Consider the following 20,309-nt stretch of genomic DNA (forward strand, 5'->3'; position numbering starts at 1 on the left):
TGGAGATATCACTCCTCCCACTTCCCGCTAGTGAAGTGTGGAGGATAGCACTGGAAATCTGCAGTCCCGAGGAGGCTGCAAGGCCTTGGGATGCATTTCTGTGTTAAGTGTACCAACTTGGCCTCGCCCCTTATTAAAATATGCATATGAGCTGTTTGGTTGCTTTGGCTACCTACTACATTAGGGGCTTATTCTGGTTCACTTACAAAGGCAAATTCACTCTCAGGTGGACAAAACCATATGCACTGTAGGTGGGTCTCATGTGCAGAGAGAGTTACATTTGGGTGGGTAGTGTTCATTCTAGTACCCGCCATACTTGAAAACCCATGCAGTTCCTTTTCCCTGCCTGGGGTGTCGCTGTCTGCTGTAGTGCTTCTAGCACAGTGTGGTCTGTATCAGCACTGATATGCAAACCAGACCTGTGCTAGAAACACCACAGCAGGCAGGGAAGAGGAACTGCATGGGTTTTCATATATGGCGGGTGCTAGAATGAACACTAGGTGGGGTTTGTACTTCAAATTGATATCTATAAAGCAGAGTAAAAATAAAGCAGCCAGTATTTACCCTGCACAGAAACAAAATGATTCTCCCAAATCTAACCCTCTCTGCAAATGTTACATTAGCCCTGCAGTGGGGTGTGGGTTTTTAGGTCTATACAAACTAGGTCGACAAGCATTGGGTTGACACCTAGGTCGACAGGACATTAGGCCGACACAAGCATTAGGTCGACAAGTTATAAAAGGAAAATGTCTTGATTGGCTGGCAATATACTGGGCAAGCTGAAACTGTGAATTTGGCACCTCCCACTGGCTTAATGGGATCAAATCCAGTTTTTCTGTACTCTGTCCAAGTAATCAAATGAAATCCAGAATTCCCGGTAACGCCTGTTACTGCATTTATTAGCTGACTGTACAGATACCGGTACACAGATGTCATTTTCCAAGAAATATCTTAGAACAACCTGTCACTAGTATAATGTCCCAAAGCAGAGCCTGCACATGTGATATGAAATTACAGTTATTGATTAAGCGATGCTGGGGTAGATTTATTAAGCTCGGTGAAGTGATAAAGTGTCTGGTTTTTATCACTGTCAATCAGCTCCTACCTGAAATTTTTCAAACAGAGCCTGCAACTTCACATTTAGGAGCTGATTGGCCGGTGATAAAAACCAGACACTTTATCATTCACGAGCTTAATAAATCTGCCCCGCTGTCGCCTAAACCAATTTTGGCAGCCATATTTGTTTTACCAAATGTCATAACAATGTATCCCATGGCAGTCACTTTAGCAGTCCTTTTACTAGGGACAGCCTCCTCTGTTGGGTCCCGACAGTTGGGTTTCCGACAGTCATTAACCCGACGTCGGGATCCCGACTGTTAAAACACAGACGGCCGGGTTCCCGTTGGCCGTCAGCTATTTTCCCTCGTGGGGGTCCACGACCCCCATAGAGGGAGAATAGAATAGGTGGCGAGCGGTGCTCGCCACCGTTCCCGCAAGGGGCTTTGTTGCGCTGGCCACGTTGTCTGACACCGTCCAGTCGGGATCCCCACGTCGGGATAATGACTGTCGGGATCCCGACTGTCGGTGAAACATACCACACCCATGACATATTTTAGGCTTTTGTTTGCAAGTTAATTTTAACAACCAATCAGAAATTGTTTCAACGAAGTACAGAATGACACTAGCTGTTTTGTCAGCACCTCAATGAAAACAGAGAGTTGTAGTAAATGGAGTGCAGTCACAGGAGGGAAGATTACCAATCAGTGGCGGAACTACAGAGGGCGCAGGGGGTGCAGCTGCTATGGGGCCCGGCGATTGGGGGGGCCTGATGGACAGCAAGCACTCCCCTGCACCTTGCAGCCTGTATGAGGCTGAGCTGTTTGAGGGAGCCATGCGGGGAGGATTGTCTGACAGTGAGGGCGTCTCCTACCATTGACGTACGGTGGTGGCTGGGTCCAGAGAGGCACAGCCACTCACCGCGGCCCCCAAGCCCCCTGCCGGCTGCTGCTGATACCCACCACGGTCGCCGCCGCAGCCCCCAGGAGTGGGAGACACCTGGCCAGTGAGTGAGGTACCCGGCATGGCGTGCAGGACCATGAGACACTGTGCTGACTGTTGGGAGACCCAGCGCGGCACACTGCTCCAACAAGAGGGAGATTGAGCAGGAGGAACCAGCACGTGATCCTGATTCCCTGCCACTAACAGAGGTACACATTGGGAGGAGAGGGTATTAGGAGCTTCCATGAACCTTTTTAAACCCTGCTCTGCTATCTCCCCTCATCTCTCCCCTGGCGTCCTCGACTCACCCCCCCCCCTCTTTTGTCTTCTACCCCCCACACTCGTCCTCTACGCCCCTCCCCACTCTCTCATCCTCTATTCCCCCCCACACACTCTCATCCTCTATCCCCCCCCTTTTTCGTCATCTACCCCCCCCCCTCCCGGCAGATGACTCTGGTTAGCCTGAGTGCCGGTCCGTCCAAGCGCTATATATATTCTAAGAAGAAGCATACTACTATTAATTGTGTTACCTGTGACAAGGTGTTACCTGGTTTCCACAAGGGCAATAAGTGCAAATATTGTGCAAGACCTCCAGCACAAAGTAATCAATCAGAAGTCTTGTCTCAGCTGATGGATTGGGTGAAAAAGTATTTTGTAACAAAGGAGGAGTTTACTCAATTGCAAACTACCAAAAGATCTAGGTCTCAAACAAGCCTTGATTATGATAATAGATCTGAAGATAAACAATATGATGTATATGTTTCTTCTGGTGAAGAATCTGGAGAGATTAAAGAAGAAGCTAGCTCTTTTAATTTAGAATTAGTACAGAGCATGTTAAAAAATATACATAAAGCAATTGACTATAAGGAACCTGAGAAACCGGTTGATAGTCAGGATATTCTTTTTGAAGATCGTGTTAAAACTGGCAGGTTCTTTCCACTTCATCGTGTTATGAAAGAGTTAATTTCCAAGGAATGGTTGTCAGTGGATAGAAGATTGGGTAGAATACCCAGATTAGAGAAGATGTATCCATTTAAGGATGAACAGTTATCAAGTTGGTGTGAAGTTCCAAAGGTAGACGCAGCGGTGGCGGAAGTTACCTCTAAGACTACTATTCCTCTGGAAGATGGGGCTTCATTTAAGGATAGTATGGAGAAGAGAATCGAGAATTCTTTAAAGAAATCACATATGGCATCATCAGTTTCTATGAAAGCAGGTCTAGCCGTTTCATCGTCGGCTAGAGCTCTCAGGTTGTGGAGTACAGAAATGCACAAAGATATAGAAGACAAGATATCAAGACAGTATTTATTAAAGAATCTTGAGATTATGCAAAGAGCCATACAATATATATGTGAAGCTTCATTAGACATAGTATCGTTCTCTGCTAAATCTTTGAGAGCAGGAGTAGTAGCAAGAAGAGCCCTCTGGCTGAAAAATTGGAGTGCGGACGCAAATTTATAAAATCGACTGGCGTCATTACCTTTTTGAGGGAAATTTCCTATTTTGGGCCAAAGTTGGATGCTATGATCCAAAGAATAACGGGAGGCAAATCAGTTCGACTGCCCCAGGATAAAAATAATAAATTTCCAGTCCCAACTTCCTCCAGACAGCAGTTCAGAGAGGCCAGAAGCTACCGACCAGGGTGCCAATATAACAGAAGCGGAGGCGCTTTGTCACGGAGTTCCTTTCGTGGTTCAAACAGAGGAAATCCAAGACAATGACTATCGCAAAGCAGTACAGTTTGGAGCAAGACGCCTAGATTTCGCAAGGATCTGGGAAAAATCTATCCAAGACAAAAAGGTAATTACAATTGTGAAGCAAAGTTATCCTCTAGAATTTAAACATTATCCACCAGCAAACAAGTTTAGGAAATCTCATCCTCCAGGAAACAGGATAGAGAGAATGGCTTTCATAAAGATATTTGATTGTCTCCTAGAGTCAAGAGCGATAGAAATTGCTCCAAAGGCACATTGGAAGAAGGGGTTTTATTCAAATCTCTTTCTAGTAAAAAAACACTCAGTAGATTTCAGATCTATCCTAGATCTAAGAAGACTAAATATGTATCTGAAGAAGACAAAATTCAAGATGGAAACCTTAACGTCCATATTGGCAGGAATCAAGAAGAACAATTTCCTAGTTTCTCTAGACCTAAGAGAGGCTTACAACCATGTACCCATATGTCAGACAGACCGAAGGTTTCTCAGATTTTATCTATAGGGTCACCATTTTCAATTCAGGTGCCTTCCGTTTGGCCTCACCTCTTCTCCCAGAGTGTTCACAAAGATGCTGATTGTTCTGGTAGCACAATTGAGAATGAAGGGTATACAAGTATGGCCTTATCTGGACGACCTATTGATTGCAGGGAACACAGTCATGCAAGTAAAAGAACATCTATTGATTGTCATACATTACCTGGAAAAACATGGCTGGATAATAAACATCGAAAAGAGCCAGTTACAACCATCGCAAAAGATCCAGTTGCTTGGAGTATATATAGACACTGTTCAATTTCAGATCTCTATCCAAGGATGTGTGAAGATTCAAACCCTGGCTATGGAACTTCGTCACAAGAAATACATCAATTTGGGACAAGGTCTCTAGCTTCTAGTGATGATGACTTCTGCGATAGGAACAGTGCCATGGGCACAATGGAACATGCGTCCCCTTCAGTGGAATCTTCTGCCTTATGTAAGATTTGTCCTGGGAAAGGAGGTAAAGGACTCCCTAAGATGGTGGTCACAAGGAATAGAACTCAGGTCAACAAACCTTCATCTTCCGCAATATATTAACCTTACGACAGATGCAAGTCTTTTTGGTTGGGGAGCACATATTGCAGAACACAATGTTCAAGGGAGATGGTCATGTGAGGAGTCGGCTCTCACATCAAACATGAGAGAAGCCCTAGCTGTCTGGCGAGCAATTTGTCATTTCAAGACTCTAATAGAAGGAAAACATCTCAAGATATTTTCGGACAACATATCGGTGGTAGCACACCTCAATCATCAAGGAGGTATGAGAAGCAAAGCTTTAATGAACATCATGCAAAAGATAGTGCCTCGGGCAAAGAAGAACTTAATCTCTCTTTCCGCGCTGTATGTACCAGGAAAAAAAACATATTAGCAGACTAAGCAGACAAGAAGTCCTACCTGGAGAGTGGGCTTTGAGCACATCAGTATTCCAGACGGTGGTGAAGAAGTTTGGGATGCCGGAGATAGATCTCATGGCCTCTCATATGAATCACAAGGTAGAGAGATTCTATGCAAGGATCTATCTTCCAATAGCAACAGATGCATTCTCAGTCAAATGGGACTGTCAACTGGGTTATGTGTTTCCACCTATTCATATGATAGGTCGAGTTTTGAAGAAAATTCAGGAAGATGGAGTATCTATGATAGCAATACTACCGTTTTGGCCGAGAAGACCCTGGTTTTCTGCAATACACAAACTATCGATACAGGAACCTATGATTCTTCCAACAAGACCAGATCTCTTGACCCAGGGACCTTTATATCATCCCAATCCAGGGATATTCTGTTTCAGGGCTTGGAAGCTGAGAGGCAATTCCTGAAACAGAGTGGGGTTTCTGATCAGGTAGCTGATGTTCTACTGAAGGCCAGAAAATAAGTTTCTTCGTTGGCATATTATAGAGTTTGGCGTAGATTCCTGTTATGAAAGAATGACTCCATTCTCATATCACAGACTCCTACGGCTCGGATTCTTCAGTTTCTTTATGAAGGATTCCAAATGGGTCTTGCGGTATCCACAATAAAGTGTCAGATATCAGCCCTCAGTGTTTTGCTAGATCGCAAATTGGCAAAAGAGGATATGGTGATCAGATTTTGTAGGGCCATAAAAAAGATGCGTCCTCCCAGAAATTCTATGGTGGTACCTTGGGATCTCAATATTGTACTGAATACTCTGATGCAAGCTCCCTTTGAACCGTTGTCACAACCGTTGTCAAAGTGGTATTTCTGGTGGCAATAACCTCGGCCAGAAGGATCAGTGAAATTCAAGCCTTATGGGCGGAAGAACCTTACTTGAATTTGTATCCAAACAGAGTGGTGTTAAGAACACACCCAGACTTCCTACCCAAGGTTGTATCAAAATTTCATCTTAATCAGGAGATCATATTGCCCACATTCTATGATGGTCCTAGTAACCCTGAGGAAGAAGAATTACATTCTCTAGTTTTAGTTCGGGCCATTTCATTTATCTTCAAAGAGTTGAGAAAATTAGAAGAACAGAAGTCCCAGAAGGAGTAAACTAGGGGTTAGTACGTTCTGAACAAACCTTAGCAAGATGGATCCGACGTCTTATCATCTTTGCTTATGAACAAGAGGGAAAGGCTGTTCCACAGATTATAAGAGCTCACTCGACAAGAGCTATGGCGGCCTCATGGGCTAGGAAGGCTCAAGTTTCCCTCTCTGACATCTGCCAAGCTGCAACCTGGTCGTCGGTTCAAACCTTTACAAAGCAATATGCTTTGCATATTCCTTCCGCCCACTTTGGGGAAAATGTGCTTAAAAGTGCCTTAAATAAATAAATGCATTGATATTGTCTCCCTCCCTTTTTTGCTTTGGTATGTCCCTAAGTATGGCTGCCATGGGGATCGTAGAAGAAAAAAGCGAATTATACTTACCGATAATTCCATTTGTTCCTATGGCAGCCACAAAAAAAGATCCCTCCCTATGTAGAGGATGATTTTTTTTTTTTCCGAAAATTAGGAGACATTCAAAAGACATAGAAGAAGGGGAGGAGTAGGCTTATGAAACGGAGGTGGGCGGAGCCTATGTGGAAAAAATCACCCTGTCTAAGCTGAGGAAAAGGGTAAATATCCCTAAGCATGGCTGCCATGGGATCTCTAGGAAGAAATGGAATTATCGGTAAGTATAATTCGCTGTTATGTATATTTTAGAGCAGAGAAGACATGATAGAAACTTTCAAATATATCAAGGGCTTTACCAAGGTACAGGTGGGAGACATTCTTCACAGGAAGAGGAGCAACAGAACACGAGGACATGCACCGAAACTAGAGGGAGGAAGATTCAGGGGAAATGTGAGGAAGAATTACTTCACAGAAAGAGTAGTAGATAAGTGAAATAGCCTCCCATCAGAGGTGGTAGAGGCAAATACAGTAGTACAATTTAAACATGCTTGGGATAGGCATATTGATATCCTTTAAAAACAAAATAAGGATCAAGTATGGTTTCAGGTAACAAGTTTAAAAGGGGCAGACTAGATGGGCCAAGTGGTTCTTATCTGCCGTCAAATTCTATGTTTCACAACTGTTTATTGTTCATTGTTATTTCTGTTTTCATAGCATTAATCTAATAGTGATGTCCCGGGAAAGCACAGCCAGCGAATATTCATTAAATAAGCTCCTGGAGAATGTATTCAGTGCCATGGTAAGCGGTCCACCATTACTATTCTTCCTGGCTACAGAACTAATACTTCCATATTGGTGCTTTTAGTGGTGCCGGCGGGGCCCCGGTCAACTGGAGGGACGATGCCTCTGGGAGGCCACGCTTCCGTGAAACAAGAGGGAGAGAGGACAGGCTGTCGCTTTCTCCCTCCCCAGCTCCGCACACAGTAGTGTGTGCGGAGCTGGGGAGAGAGGCTGAGCTGTCATCCCTCTCCCTACTGCCCTACTCCCTGCAATGCCCCCCCCCCCCCCCCCCCCAACGCCATTCAGTCTAGATCAGTGGTTCTCAGCTCACCCTAACAGTCCAGGTTTTAGGAAAAGCCATGCTTGAGCACGGATGGTTAAATCAAGTTGACTGAGGTACTGCAGCAATTTGGCCACCTCTACTCAAGGCTGGATATTCTTAAAACCTGGACTGTTAGGGTGCATTGAGTCAGTATTCCATAGCTCATCGCTAAATTTACTAAAGCTTCTATAAATGAAAAGGTGATGTTGCCCATAGCAACCATTTAGATTTCTCTATTGCATCCTAGAACCTTTAGTGAATTTACACCTACAGTATGTGAGGTGTGTGAAATATGGCATGCACTTTGCTTGAGTTCAAATGGAGACCTGGCACTACTGTATATCTAGCATGGACTCCGCCCCATCATGCTTTGCAGCACCGTCATCTCACTCTGTCATGAATCCAGTAAAATCAAAAGCCTCCACCCATCTTCGCTTAAACACATTTCTACAGCAGTCCGTAGCTAGTGATTCCTATTACAAGCATGCATTATATGTAGGTCAGAGTGAGACATCTATACCTACATGACTTTCTGGGAAGAGATCCACAGGATATGCCCTGCAGGGCTGGCACCTGGCTGGTGTGAGAAACATTGCCGAAGACACATTTCCAGTTTGTACCGGTTGACATTAGATGACGAAGGTTTCATTAGTAAAGTGAATCTGCCTCTCGGAGACATGCTGAAGATCTTCCTGGAAGATGCTAAACCTCTCAGGAGTTAGAATGCTTACATCCAGCGGCCGCATCCAAATAAAAAAGTTTATTTTTATATAGGGCAGTGTATAGCAATTGTCATTCGCTTGTATTGATTTGGCATGACCTTATGCAGACCTTGTACAGGAGCGAGGTTTCCTTTCATGATGTAGGGCCGATTGAGACCTGTCCCAATTCGGCCCGTCTCTGATGGTGCTGGTGTGTTGATGCTCATGTGCAAAATGATTGACAAGCAGGGGGCGGTGTTGTTGAGGTCCGCTAAGCATTTCATGGCCATGCCCACAGTGGATGTGCCCATGGAAATGCTGGACTGACACCAGCAAATGCAGGCGTGGCCCTGCCTGCTAGGGACAAGCGCATGACGTCACATGAAGTCACCGCCCGCATCGAGTAGGGCGGAAAGCATCCATAAGAAAAGTAAGTCTAGGTTTACTTTTCATAACGGATAGTGAAAAAAAAATTCAATGGTGAGTAACGATCGAATCATATTTCTTCTGTTCGGGCAAATGCAAACGGATGTGTAAGCGTACAAATCTATACGCATGGACTAAGCCAATTGTGGATTAGCCATCGGAGATAGACGGCAGGAGATTAAACCGATAATGCCCAGCTGCGCAGGACAAATACTGTGTGTGGCTGGCTTAGTGAAAATGCCTTGCCCGCACCGTCTTTGTGGCCGGGCAATAGTGGCACCGATTGACCGCGCATCACTATCGTCCACAAAGTACACAAGGGGACGATTCTGGTTTACTTGCTTGGTGATTTTTACTATCACCTGGCCTAATCGCACCATGTTTGCAACCCTTTGGCATCTGACCCATAAATTACGGCGATGGGGCTTGATGTGAAAGGGTCAATCCAGGTTGTGTGACAACTGAGGTGCTGAGCTGTATACCCTACAATCTGAAAGGTGCAACCAGGGTTGCTGGCAGATCCTGAGCACAGAGAGATGACGTAGAGCCCGTTACAGCCACTTTTAATGACTCGCACAGTTTTGCCGGGCAGATACGGTTGGACCTGGGAATAACCTCAGTACACGGTACAGTGTGAAGGAATACGAAGAGCTGTAATTCAATAACCCAGATTGGACACGGATTCAGATGGGAAAGGTGTAGCAGAACAAAATTGGTCAAGCAGTGATTATTGCTTTTTTTCCTGGAGAACCGGTTATGAAGGTTTCTTTCTATTTAAGAGACACAGCATGGAACGGAGAGATACACACGGGGTACACGCTGTCACTGGCCGCCAACCTACACCCTGCCAGCCGCCAGTCAGCAATGTAAGGCCTGATACGGCCGCACATCAGCGTCACGGTGACCCCCGTCCATATACAGCAGTAGTAACCTGACCATCTGCCCTGCACCGTGCAGCTGCTCCGAGTGCTCCCCCCGGTATCCCCCCCCTCCTACCTGGGCAAGGCAGGGAAGTGATCCGGCTGGGCAGCAGGGTCAGGTCAGCAGCGGATCCCTGCGGTGTATGTGATATCAGTGGTGGGGACCCTACAGCGAATGGGAACTAGTAGTTCCCATCCGCTGCAGGGACCCCGCTGTTGATATCACATACACCGCAGTGACCCGCTGCCGACCTGACCCTGCTGCTAGTTCCCATATGCTGCAGGGACCCCGCCACTGATATCACATACACCGCAGGGACCCGGTCCCGTCCTGACCCTGCTACCCAGCCGGATCACTTCCCTGCCTTGCCCAGGTAGGAGGGGGGTGCCTGGAGGGGAGAGAGGCTGCCTGCGTTGACCCTGCTGCCCGGATCCCTTCCCTGCGCTGGCTGACCCTGCTGCCCGGATCCCTTCCCTGCGCTGGCTGACCCTGCTGCTACACTATTTGGTTCAGAATTTTTTCCTGTTTTCCTCCTCTAAAAACTAGGTGCGTTTTATGGAGCGAAAAATACTGTAAGTAGACGGGATCACAGCTGGTATCCGATGCGATCCCTTCATTGCTGCCGGCAGCCACATCCCCCATAGGTTTCTATGCTGCCAATATCTAGAATGTTTCCCATTCTGGATATCCGGTTCCGCACCTATCGCTGTCTCAGAATGGTAGTAGCCTATGGGCCAGCAGTGCGGCCAGCAGGGGGATGTGTGCAGATCCCCGGCACCTAGCTAAGCGCACGGTGGGATTCTCTCCTTTCGGAGCTCCTGTCCTTGTCTCCGCAGGAAGATACAATACACCAATAGGATTTCATATTCCACAACTGGGAGGAACTTATGCCACTGTATGTATTTACGATCCTTGGTAATTGTGGTCCTCTCCTCCCCTGTGAGTTTGAATCCGTTAATTGAAAGCTTTCAATATCGCTTCTGTAGCTGACTCCTCCTCCTAACGTCATTTTTTGCAAGCGTCACACCCTGTATTAGAACCCATGACCTGTCTTACTGCAGACAGACACCTTACTAATTAAGCTATTTTAAGGGGCACCATTATGTATCTTGCCTTCGAGAAACTTGGAAAAACTTACGCCACTGAATGTATCTATCATTTTTTTCTAGGTTCTTGTGATTGGGTTGGATGATCTTGTGAATCTTAAAAATGTGGAACGTTTGAAGAAAGACCTGAGGGTAGGTTTTCTAAGACGGCTGTTATGAAACTAGTCTCGCACATTGTGATTTATGTTTGATTAGTTTAACTGAATTTGGTTGGTTGGCTTTGAAAGTTGCGCAAAATGAAAATTCAACCCCATTCACCCAGATTAAAGTGGATGTTCCATTTACGTACACCTGGACAACCCCACTCATGTGTGGGCTTATTAATCGATACAGATACCCATACAAAGCTTTGCATGTTCTGCATCCTTATACATGAATAATGGATTTGTCCAGCTGACCGTATAACCGGGTGGCGGATTGGCTTGGTAAAACCACTTTCAGACCTGTCTCGGTACTGAATCCTAGAAGATTGTCCATGAGTGGCAGAAACCGGATTCTAGTTTCTCTCTGGGTAGAGATAATTACGACAATCCAATCCTACCATGTATTCATCTTATTCTGCATGGAAACCTAGTATTCAGGTATTGCATTTATTTATAACTGTGCTGAATTAATATGTACAGCAATAGAGATGACTAGTTATGTTGCTGATAATGTACTACTGATTGTTCTAGACTGTTTTTCTCTTTTCTTCATCTAGGGAACACTTCATAGGCATGAGGTAGTGAGGGATAGATGCATCAGCACTTAATGACCGAACGTTTAACCCTATATAAGCTCCTCCCCCTCCAACTCTTCCTCAATTTGCATTGAGTCCTGAAAGGAGTAGGTCGGCACTGAGTAGAAGGGGCGCGGGTACAGTATTTGTGTATACACTAGACACACGTGAAGGAGGTTATTCTAGTTTATTCACTCGGATGCGAATTCGCATCCTTGCGAGTGAACCAGATCCGGCCTGGCGAATGGTGGTACGTTGGCCCACAAATTGCAAGTCGCATACGTTTGCAATGGCTGCGATTGGATGTTTTACATAAACATCCATCCACATGGTCGCAGACCATCGAAAGATAAAGAGGGTGCACTGAGCAACATTACATGTGCGTGTACGCTGTGGGGGGAATTGGGCAGGCAGCTGACTTCCGGTGATGTCTGTAACAGGCTCATTAGCTGGAGAACGCCTATGAACCTGGATGTTCCCATATGCTAATGGAACAGCCTGCCGCCTCCTCAACGCCCTCCGCCTGCAAAGATGGGTGCATGTACCCAGCGAACAGTTTGTTTGCCGTGGGTGCACGCACCCAGCACATGAACATGCGCAGAAATCACAAAGTGCAAACACTGCGGCCATGAGAACGGACTTGAATAAGGTCCAAATGTACAAGTGTAGTCAACATGCCAGGTCCAGGCCTGGATTTCCCACAAAGCAACCTAGGTGCCAGCCTAGGACCTGGCAGATCCCAAGAAGCCCATGGATGATCTCAATGAAATCATCCTCTCCCGTGATTGATCACTGGTTTCTAATTAAATGTTCTACATTAGAAGTTGGTTACTTCTAATCAGGAGATCGTTGTAGACCATCCATGCACCTATTACACAGGCCGTGATAGAAGTAAGTGGGCTTCAGGCCTACGCACCAATAGTGTAATATAGGATCTGCAGTAATGGCTACAGGGGATCTGGCTCCAGTGTCTGCTGTAATATTGTTACCAGACCCTCAACAATACACTACCCCATCCATACTTCCAGTCTAACGCTGTCCTGCCAATTACTATTATCATTATCCTTTATTTATATGGCGCCACAGGGGATACGCTGCACCCAATTAGAGTAGCCAATCAGCTTGTGGCTCATCACAATGCAGCATTCCCTTCACACTGCTCCAGCCTACACAGACTACATATACATCCCACCTGGACCACTGCTGCTACCAGCTCACAGCCCAGACCATTCTGTGCATTGCTCCCAACATTCATAAACACTGACATCGGCCCCAGCATTTCTCCACTGCTCCAGGTTACTCCTGTATTATAACCCAAGGTCACTACTGCTTTGGTGGCCTCTGATTCCACCTGCCACAATACCTATCTCACACATGTTCTTTGCTGCTCCCTCCAGGCATGCTACAAGTTGATCGACAGCTTTTTAACAGAGACAGAGAAGATGGGAGACCTAACACAATGCGTGGACTGCGTCATTGCTCATGATGTGGCCATTCTCCAGGTTGGTATGCTGCCAGATAGCTATGATCCATTGAAGCATAGACTCCGCAATACCTCTACAGGTGTCCTGTGGTATCTGGCACAAAAATATTAGCATCAGATCCTTTAAACCCCATCAATTGCGAGCTGAGGCCTCCAGGGCTTGGGCTTGTTTTCCCAGCACATTCCACTAGTGCTTAATCTGATTGTGATCTGGGTCATTTTGAGGCCAAGTCAACGCCTTGAACGCTGTCATGTTTCTCAAACCATTGCTGAACAATTGTTGTGGTAGGGTGCATTAGGGTGTGATGGCCACTGCCACAGTGGCGTAGCTATAGCACCGCAGCCCCCGCGGTCGCGGGGGGGGGGGGAGCGCTGTGCATATGGGGGGGCTGCGGTGCTATAGTAATCCCCCCCGCAGGCTTACCTGTCCGCGCGTCCCGGCTCCCCTCCTGGCTTCAATCAATGCTATGGAGACGGACCACCATAAAATGGCAGCCCCATAAAGCAGACTGTTCTCTGAAACTGTCTGCGGTATGGGGGCGGCCATTTTATCGTGGTCCGTCTACATAGAATTAATTGAAGCCAGGAGGGGAGCCGGGACGCGCGTACAGGTAAGCATGCGGCAATGGGGGGAGGGGGCACGGGGGGGCACGGGCAGTCGGGGGGGGGGGGGGGGGGGCGCCCCCTCATTAACGGCGGGGGGGCGCCCCAAACAAAGCTACTCCACTGCACTGCCATCAAGGACTTCCGATTCAATGAAGGAGTGTACATGGTCTTCAATAATGATTAGGTAGGTGGAATGTGTCAAAGAAACATCAACATAAATCTCTCCCAGCAGAACATTGCCCCTGGTCCAGTTCTGATGCTCATTGTAGGCATTTTCAGCAGTGGGCATTAACCATTTTTCTTGCTTCACATCAACTTCATGAACTGAGTGCTCACTTTCTGCCTAATGGGGTAGATGTATAAAGTGCCATTTTAACCAATCAGCTTTGGAGTAACATTTACCAAGTGTATTCTATAAAATTATAGGTGTCAGCTGATTGGTTGTCATGGCACACTACTCCACTGGCTCACTTCTCCACTCATCACTGCTTCATACATCTACCTTAGATGCCCCTGTACTCTCTTTGCTTTGCTGAAAACCTAGGTGTACAGTAAGCTGCTTCTGTTTTTTGTGTCGTGCAGATGAACCCTGTGTGTTTGCTAATATACATTTTATAATTTTCTATACATAAAAATAGGTAAGGGGTATTAACGAACAAGCAAGAGTTACTCTTTTCCTCTTTACGTACTGTACCTCCGGTAGAAAATACCCTGCCCACAACACACTAAAGGGGGTATTCAATCTGTGTCGATATTTCGAAGTTCGGCGGTCTTGCATGAAGCCGGCTGAACGCATACTTTTTTTTTTTAAAGGTGCTAAGTTTTTGAACCTTTAAAAAAAACATCCCGCGTGCCAAACTCGGGCGGCATATTCAGGGTCAGAGGCATTGTGGTGTGTGGCACATTGGATCAGGAGCATTGCAGTGTGTGGTATAATGTGTAATAAGCATTACGGTGTGTGGCATAATGCGTAAAGCATAATTGCAAGGGGCATTTGTTGGTTATTAGCCAGATTTTTTTTCTCTCAAATTTTAGTTGCGTAATAATGTCTGAAGTATTTTTCCGATATTTAACATGACGACATTGTAGTTTATTTTTATTTTTTTGATTGTTTGTATATTTGTTTGATGCATACATGTATTGACATGGTATGAAATGTTTTATTATGTTATATACGGTGCATCTGGAAAGTATTCCCAGCACTTCACATTTTGTTATGTTACAGCCTTATTCCAAAATGTAATAAATTCATTTTTTTTTACTCAAAATTGTACACCCAATACCCCATAATGACAACGTGGCACACTTTTTTTTTGGGAGATTTCTACAAATTAATAAAAAATAAAAAAAAGTAAGAAATCACATATACATAAGTATTCACAGCCTTTGTTCAATACTTTGTTGATACGCCTTTGGATTTTGAATTATGAATATGATGCCACAATAGAAAGAGATCTTTTTTTAATCATTGGGCTAAAGCCCCATAGACACTTGGCGACGGCAATATTCAGGGCTGCCAATAGGAGGGTGCTCTGGGTACAGCTGTCCCGGGCCCCGGCCTCTGGAAGGGACCGGGCAGCTCGTTTTGCCCACCGCAACCCCCCTGACTGCCTCCGCTGCGCTCAGAGCGCTGAATAAAGCAGGTTCCGGAGCGCAGGCTTATTCAACCCAGGACGCCGGTGGCCAATTAAAATGCTGCACTTGCTTTTGAGCCAATCAGAGCTCTCATACCGGCAGCCAATCAGAGCGTCTGCCGGTAGGTGAGCTTTGATTGGCTCACCAGCCAGTGCTGCATTTTAATTGGCAGCGGGCATCCTGAGTTGAAGAAGCCGGTACTTATGTATTATCTGGGCTCCCATGTTAAATGTACCCCATTTTTTTAATACCCCTACTATCCAACTACGCATGGAGTTGATTTTATATAGTGTGGCGAGCGCAGCGAGCCACCGTGCCCGAAGCGTGGCGAGGGGACGCGGTCTCATAAGAAAAACGGGAGCCCAGATATTACATAAGTACCAAGAAGCCTCCGCTCCGGGCCGCAGCTCAGCAGAAGAGGAGATGGGGAAGCAGGAGCCGGGTTATGGCAAGTCAGGGGAGGGGGGGGGGGCTGGAAATGCCCATCCCGGGCCCCAAAATTCCTGATGTCAGCCCTGCCCATATTGGCGATGGCAGGGTGCCAGCATCGGCAAGTGCATACATGAAAATAAGCTAAATGAATGCAGCAGTTTGCTATGTAGATTTAGTTGATCATATCTATGTATTTCACCACAGGAATGTCTGGATGGTTTCACCCAAGCAGCAGAAAGCGAGTTTGGCTGCCTCATGGCCGGAGGGAAGCTTGTGGCAGCCACAGAGAAGTGGTGGAGGTTGGCGTCTCAGGATGTGATGCTACTGTGCTGGTTGGTGGCCTCCTTAGCTCCGCACTCATCCCGAGATTACCCTGTGTACCTGCCCCAAGGGAGCCCTACGGTAAGCCCTTGCAATAAGGGAACCATTGTGTCACGTTATTTCAATTCATTCATTTTTTTCCCCTCAAAATTCTAAAAACAACACCCCATAATGAGAATGTGAAAAAAGTTTTGGGGAGATTTCAAATTTCTTAAAAATAAAGAACTAAGAAATCACATGTACATAAGTATTCACAGCCTTTGTGACCTATACACTGGGATTTTATGCTAATACATTATTTGAAATACATTTATTGTTCTCTGTCATGTGCTATACTATACTGTGAATGAGGTTGTTGAAGAGACCTCTTAATTAGAATATGTTTTATAGATGTAGAATTGTTTTGCTTGTCCTTTTTCAGGTCCCTCACAGATTACTTACCTTCCAGTTGGTTCCTGGTGTGGATGCTTGTGTCCTTTGTGGTCCCAGTCCTTCTCTGCAGAAGGTGGAGTCAGAGGTAGGGAGAGAACACCACTCTTACATAGAAGCTTTTTTTGTTTAGTGGTTTCATGTAGGTGTATTCAATGAAAGTCGTATGCATTCCGACATGCATTTGTCGGAATAGATCCGACAAGCCCTATTCATCGCAGCCAAATCCAACTGTCGGATTTGGCTGCTGCTGCTCAGCCGGACGGTGCCAGGACTGGGTGAGCGACATGAGAAGCAGACAGGAGGCGGGACGGCAAACGATGGTGCAGGGTGAGCGGTTGCTACTTCTGCTCACCTGGTCCAGCAGTGGGACCAGGTTGGGCAGCGGGAGGCGGATGGGAAGATGGCACTGGGTAACACAGGGGAGGTTGCGCACACACACAGTGCCCCACTCATTTACTCACAGGGGAGATAGCATATACGCAGTGCCCCACTCATCTACACACAGGGGAGGTAGCACACACACACACACAGGGCCTTATTCAGATCTGAGCTCAGTACAAATTTGTTTGGAAAATGGGCAAAACCATGTGCACTGCAGGTGGGGCAGATGTAACCTGTGCAAAGAGAGTTCAATTTGGGTGGGGTGTGCTGAAACTGAAATCTAAGTTGCAGTGTAAAAATAATGCAGCCAGTATTTACCCTGCACAGAAACAAAATAACTCACACAAATCTAACTCTCTATACATGTTACATCTGCCCCACCTGCAGTGCAGCATGGTTTTGCCCATTTTGCGATCAGATCTGAGTAAAGGCCTAAAGTCATGATAGGTGAATGAGGACACATCTTTATACATCACATCAACCTCCTACCACATTAAAATAAGCTTTTTTAATCCTAAAATTCTGTCCGGTATGGCCCCATCCTGGCTTAGACTGGTCATTACCCGAAGAAGATTTTGCCTGTTTTGCACTTTCTGAATGAGGCCCATTTCATGTAAAAGACTGAGGCTCTCGAGCCTCCCAAGCACATTCTTCAGTTAATGATCTGACAGCAAACTGGTTTCCCTGCGCATACTGTACACCTCTTACAAGTGGTTATACAGCTGAAGCTCACACTCTCCCCTCTGACGTTCTCATCCCTTTGCTTCTCAGCAATAAAGCCAGATATAGGTGGTTTATTAGCATTTATTGTCTGTTACTGACATTTTATCTTTCCGTGTTCTTGGCCCTTATCTAGCAATAAGTTATGCAAAGTCAGATTTTAGTACTTCCTCCTTTTATCTAAGGGCATCTCTCTATACTTGTAGGATTGTTAAGGTGTAACTAGACAGCGATTCAGACATGCTCGCTGGGCTGCCACCACCCCTCCCTGGTGTCCAAGCCCATGTGCAGGGCTGGGTACACATCCGTTCGGTAGAGCACAGGGGCGGATTGGGTCCCGAATCAGGCCTGGGAGTTGGGGGGGGGGGGGGGATGGTTTGCGGCGGCATGTACGCCCGGGGGGGGGCGTCGGTGTGTAGGTCGACCTAATGCATGTAGACTTAGTGACCATATCCCATTTAAAGAAAGGCCGCAAACCTGACCAAATACAAGTGCCTGGCTAAATTGGCCATGTGGCTTAAATAGTGAAAGGTCTATGTTGTGGACATATCTGGGATTTGGACACTGGTCCGTCCCAGGAGCGACCCAGCATTTGAGATGGCAGTCCCCCATAGAGACCCGGCAGTAAAAGGGGGTTGCTGATGTCAGAAAGTGGGTGGGCGGAGCAGCAGCACATCACTGGGGGGAGAATGCGGCACTTGGAGCTGATGCTGCCTCCTCCCTATAATCGATCGATCCGCGTTACCTGTTCACAATGCACAGCAACCCGGGTCATTTTAGAAGACCCTTTCACACTGCACCTCTACCTGGCAACAACCCAGGTATTTGTGCGATATGAAAGGGGTATAATTCATTTCAGTGGAGTGTTCTGGATTTTACATTTCTACTCGGTTATTTTTTCTGCTTGCAAGTTCTATTGTAAATATAGAGTTGATGATTTCGCACTGGATTTTTGACAAGTTTGATATAATACAGATAGCAGATTTTTTTTGGCAAAAGTTTATCTCCAAATCCCAGGGCTAATAGTTAATAATAGCTTTTATAAATTACTAGATGATTCATCGTGCCATACGGGCGCTCTTCACACCGTCGTAAGGGGTTGCGCCCCCTTAATTTGTGAACGTTTGTATTGTGAGAAATATGGTTAGAATTGTATAAAAGATGCCTGTATTGCAACTTGAGTTATAGGTGAAATGTGTTAAATAGAGAGCATATGATTTGGAAGGGGTGTGTATTGTTTTGTTTAATTAAAAAGCGGTTACAGAGTAAGATGTACATTGATAGTGTGGATGGTACAGTGACATCTGTGGGTGTGGGGGGGGGGGGGGTGTGTGTGCGTGTTGTTTAGGTGTGTGTGTGCAATAGTATAGTAGGGTGTTTTTGAGTCAGTGGCTCCCCACTGGCGGAGGTCACGACACAGGAAAACAGGAGGCTGGGTAGTGATAGGGGTGTGAGGGCAAAAGGGGGACTAAAGAGGAGGGTGGGGGACATTGTGCAGCTTCTGCCAGTGGGTGAGGGCCAGCGTGGCAGCACAGGAGTACAGGACAGTGGCCCTGAGTCAGTGTCTCCTCCTACTGGGTGGGAGTTAGGGTGCATGAGAGCAGGAGGCTGGGTGGTAAAGCATGATAGGGGAATGTGGGCAACACAGGGTGAGCGGCTTCCCACTGGCGGAAGTTACGGGGCACGAGAACAGGAAGCAGGGCAGTGATAGAGGTGTGTGGGCATGAGGGGTAGTAAAGGTTTTTGGCTGTTGCAGAGTAGGGATGGGCATTGGTGCAGACGCCATCGATGGTTGGCATTGATGGCGATTTTGCACCATGCCATCGATAGTAGTAACATATTACTTGGATAACCATCGATCGTTGTAGCTATTGATGGTCATCCAATATATCTGACTGAATAGGCCGTGGGTCAATCAGAACTCGGTGGCGGGACTTCCGGGTGTGGGGGGGCGGAGCTATGCTCCGTCTCCCGGGACCTTAAAAAAAATTGAAACTTGATTGGTTCTCCTTTGCCATTGATGTAGAGAAACCATCTGGTCCTCCCACATCGATGGCAAAAGTATTCAACATCGGCCATAAACCATCGATGATTTGAAATCATTGATGGTCGATGGGCATCCCTAGAACTGAAGGAGGGTGGGGGACAGTATGCAGCTCCCGGCAGTGGGTGAGCGTCTCCTCGCACTGGGAGGGAGTAAGGGGGTGTATGAGAGCAGGAGGCTGTATAATAGTGGTATGTGGGCAAGACATTGATAAAAGTCCAAAAATTCCGGGGGGGGGGGGGGGGGGGGGCGCGAATCGCAGGAGGGGGGGTCGCGGGGGGTGCCGCGAATCGCGGGAGGGGGGATCGCGGGGTCCCGCGAATCGCGGGGGTCCCGCGAATGGGGGGAGGGGGGGGTCGAGGGGGGTCGAGGGGGGTCATGGGTGTCGGGGGGGTTTGCTGGCAGAGGGGGGGGGGGGCTGCGGGAGTAATGGTGGATGGTGGCTGTGGAGTAATGGTGGAGGGTGGGCGTGTACTGTAGCCCTGGCTGGGCGGGGGAAGGTGATGTCAAGGGGGTGGAACGACATACACATGAAAACGTTATACACATAAAACACTGGTCCTTTCCCTAAGGGGGGCGGGTTTGTGTATCCAGCTGGGCGGGAGCGTTAGCTACACAGGGGATGAGTGACAGATCTGGCTAAATATATAAGAGATAATGGGTAGGAGGTGCTCCCC

The 20,309-nt window shown here is 46.8% G+C and overlaps 1 protein-coding gene across 3 annotated transcripts in view; it reads left to right on the plus strand.

Annotated features, from left to right (window-relative positions):
- Window positions 1-20,309, plus strand: part of FUZ (fuzzy planar cell polarity protein) — a 129,226-nt gene that overhangs the window by 57,134 nt on the left and 51,783 nt on the right. For all 3 annotated transcript variants that reach the window (XM_083162389.1, XM_083162387.1, XM_083162388.1), the window contains 5 exons: window positions 7,319-7,403; window positions 10,924-10,992; window positions 12,976-13,080; window positions 15,939-16,136; window positions 16,477-16,572. In XM_083162389.1, coding sequence (XP_083018515.1) covers window positions 7,319-7,403; window positions 10,924-10,992; window positions 12,976-13,080; window positions 15,939-16,136; window positions 16,477-16,572 — 553 coding nt within the window. The remainder of the gene's footprint in view (window positions 1-7,318; window positions 7,404-10,923; window positions 10,993-12,975; window positions 13,081-15,938; window positions 16,137-16,476; window positions 16,573-20,309) is intronic.

This window comes from Crinia signifera, chromosome 19 (genome assembly GCF_055691185.1).
Source record: "Crinia signifera chromosome 19, ASM5569118v1, whole genome shotgun sequence".
Taxonomy (NCBI): domain Eukaryota; kingdom Metazoa; phylum Chordata; class Amphibia; order Anura; family Myobatrachidae; genus Crinia; species Crinia signifera.